Raw genomic sequence first — 565 nt, 5'->3', positions numbered from 1 at the left:
GTCTTTTTGGTCTTTCCGCCGGGCCTGCCATCTTCCAGTGAGACGTCAAAATGACAAACACAAGGGGAAAAAGGCGAGGAACCCGTTACATGTTCGCTAGACCATTCCGTAAACATGGAGTTGTGCCTCTTTCAACCTACATGCGCATCTACAAGAAGGGTGATATTGTAGACATCAAGGGCATGGGTACAATCCAAAAGGGTATGCCGCACAAATGTTACCATGGCAAGACTGGAAGAATATTTAATGTTACCCAGCACGCAGTGGGCATTATTGTTAACAAACAAGTCAAGGGCAAAATTCTAGCCAAAAGAATTAATGTGCGTATTGAGCATATTAAACACTCAAAGAGCAGAGACAGCTTCCTACAGCGTGTGAAAGAGAATGAAAGGAGGAAAACTGAGGCCAAGGCGAAAGGCTCGTGGGTGGAACTGAAACGCCAGCCTGCTGCACCCAGAGGAGCACACTTTGTCAGTACCCAAGGCAAAGAACCTGAACTGTTGGAGCCAATACCTTACGAGTTCATGGCATAATTTGTATCAAAAATAAAGTCCGTTGTTTGGGG

At 45.7% G+C, this 565-nt stretch overlaps 1 protein-coding gene across 1 annotated transcript; it reads left to right on the top strand.

The window, feature by feature from the left end:
- Positions 1 to 50: 50 nt before the first annotated feature.
- LOC117798995 (60S ribosomal protein L21-like) lies at positions 51 to 533 on the top strand. Its single transcript, XM_034651454.1, has one exon. The coding sequence runs from the start codon at positions 51 to 53 to the stop codon at positions 531 to 533; it is 483 nt and encodes a 160-aa protein (XP_034507345.1).
- Positions 534 to 565: the final 32 nt, after the last annotated feature.

This window comes from Ailuropoda melanoleuca, unplaced genomic scaffold (assembly GCF_002007445.2).
Source record: "Ailuropoda melanoleuca isolate Jingjing unplaced genomic scaffold, ASM200744v2 unplaced-scaffold39780, whole genome shotgun sequence".
NCBI classification, from domain to species: Eukaryota; Metazoa; Chordata; class Mammalia; order Carnivora; family Ursidae; genus Ailuropoda; species Ailuropoda melanoleuca.
The sequence above is the reverse complement of the archived record's forward strand: the minus strand, read 5'-3'. Positions and strand labels throughout refer to the sequence as shown.